We start from the raw sequence: 1,288 nt of genomic DNA, 5'->3' as shown, positions 1-1,288 counted from the left end.
AAGAGAGAGACACAGACCCCCTCAGACCTCGCCACCGCCTTCCTCCTCCTCACTGCAGTGAAGGACCACACACCAGGGCTGGACTCTGGCTCTAACCGGCGTTGCCGCAGCACTCTGGCCACAAGCCCACCTCCTGTGGTGGTCCCCAGCCTCACCGGACGTGATGAAGTAGTACGGCGAGTCCCCATGGATCCCGACGATGCCCGGCCCGATGGAGTCTGCCAGGATGTTAATGACGGAAAACACACCGCTGATGATGCCGAAGGACAGGCCCGAGACTGCGGAGGGAGAAGGGAGTCAGCCGAGAGCAACAGCGGCTCTGCCACCTCCACCATGAGCCCCACACTCAGCGCGTGGGCCCAGGGAAAGGCGGGAGAGCGGGAAAGAGAACCGGGAAGGCTGTGGTAGCCTGGTGGGCTCATCAACACCACCACCGGTCTCTGGTACCTGAGCATCGTGCTGCCAGGCAGCCCCGGAGGAGCACAGGGAGGGCAGCGACAGCCCGCGCCCTGCCCGGGTTCGTACTCACCGTACGCCATCTGCCTGAGGGAGATGGGGGACCGGCCATCCTCGCTGATCGTCGCCAGGCCTTCATCTGCTTTCCTGCTCGGGTGGGAGAGACAGCGTCAGCGGCTCGTGCAGAACGGGGGCTTTGTCACGCAGGAGAGGGGACAGGATGGTTGTAAACCAGCTCTTACTTCAGCAGCTTGAAGTAGGCGAATCTGAAAGCCTCCTGCAGCAGGACGGAGACGGCAGCCCCGAAAATGAGGAGGCCGTACTGCAGCTTGGCGTCTTCCCGGTCGCTGAGATGGACCGAAATGAACCAGATCAGAGATGCCAGGAGCAGCGAGACCAGCCAGAAAAACGCCCTGGGGAAAGAGGAACACCAAAGTGATGCTGCAGAGCTCAGAATCGCCCAGCAAACACGGGCCAAGCCGCCTCCTTGGTTTGTGGGCCGTGGTCACGCATTTGCGGGCCGCCTGGTCATCATCACATGAGGAGAGCAGGCAAAGAAAGCACGGGGCTGAAAACCGAACAGATTCAGAAACCAAAATCCTCTTTTTTTTTTTCTTCTTCTTCTTCTCAGAGCCACAATGACCTGCTCGGAGGAAAGGTGCTGCGCTGCGAAGCGGGGAAGGATGCTCTGTGCTTCGCCCCTCCCGAAGGTTAAACCGGGCCCTGCCCTCGGGAAGCCAAGCGCAGTGGGACGCAGCCGGCTGGGAGCCGCCCTCTTGCCCCCAGGCCCCCCCAGCCACCCCACGACTGCCCCCCCAGATGCTGCCTCCCA

At 62.0% G+C, this 1,288-nt stretch overlaps 1 protein-coding gene across 1 annotated transcript in view; it reads right to left on the bottom strand.

Annotated features, from left to right (window-relative positions):
• The window catches only part of APH1A (APH1A gamma secretase subunit), a 5,376-nt gene that overhangs the window by 1,797 nt on the left and 2,291 nt on the right, over positions 1-1,288 (bottom strand). Inside the window, exons 3-5 of the mRNA XM_009886195.1 lie at positions 699-869; positions 530-603; positions 156-278 (exon numbers count right to left, since the gene is read on the bottom strand). Coding sequence (XP_009884497.1) covers positions 156-278; positions 530-603; positions 699-869 — 368 coding nt within the window. The remainder of the gene's footprint in view (positions 1-155; positions 279-529; positions 604-698; positions 870-1,288) is intronic.

Source organism: Charadrius vociferus, unplaced genomic scaffold (assembly GCF_000708025.1).
Source record: "Charadrius vociferus isolate BGI_N301 unplaced genomic scaffold, ASM70802v2 scaffold1295, whole genome shotgun sequence".
Lineage (NCBI taxonomy): Eukaryota > Metazoa > Chordata > Aves > Charadriiformes > Charadriidae > Charadrius > Charadrius vociferus.
The sequence above is the reverse complement of the archived record's forward strand: the minus strand, read 5'-3'. Positions and strand labels throughout refer to the sequence as shown.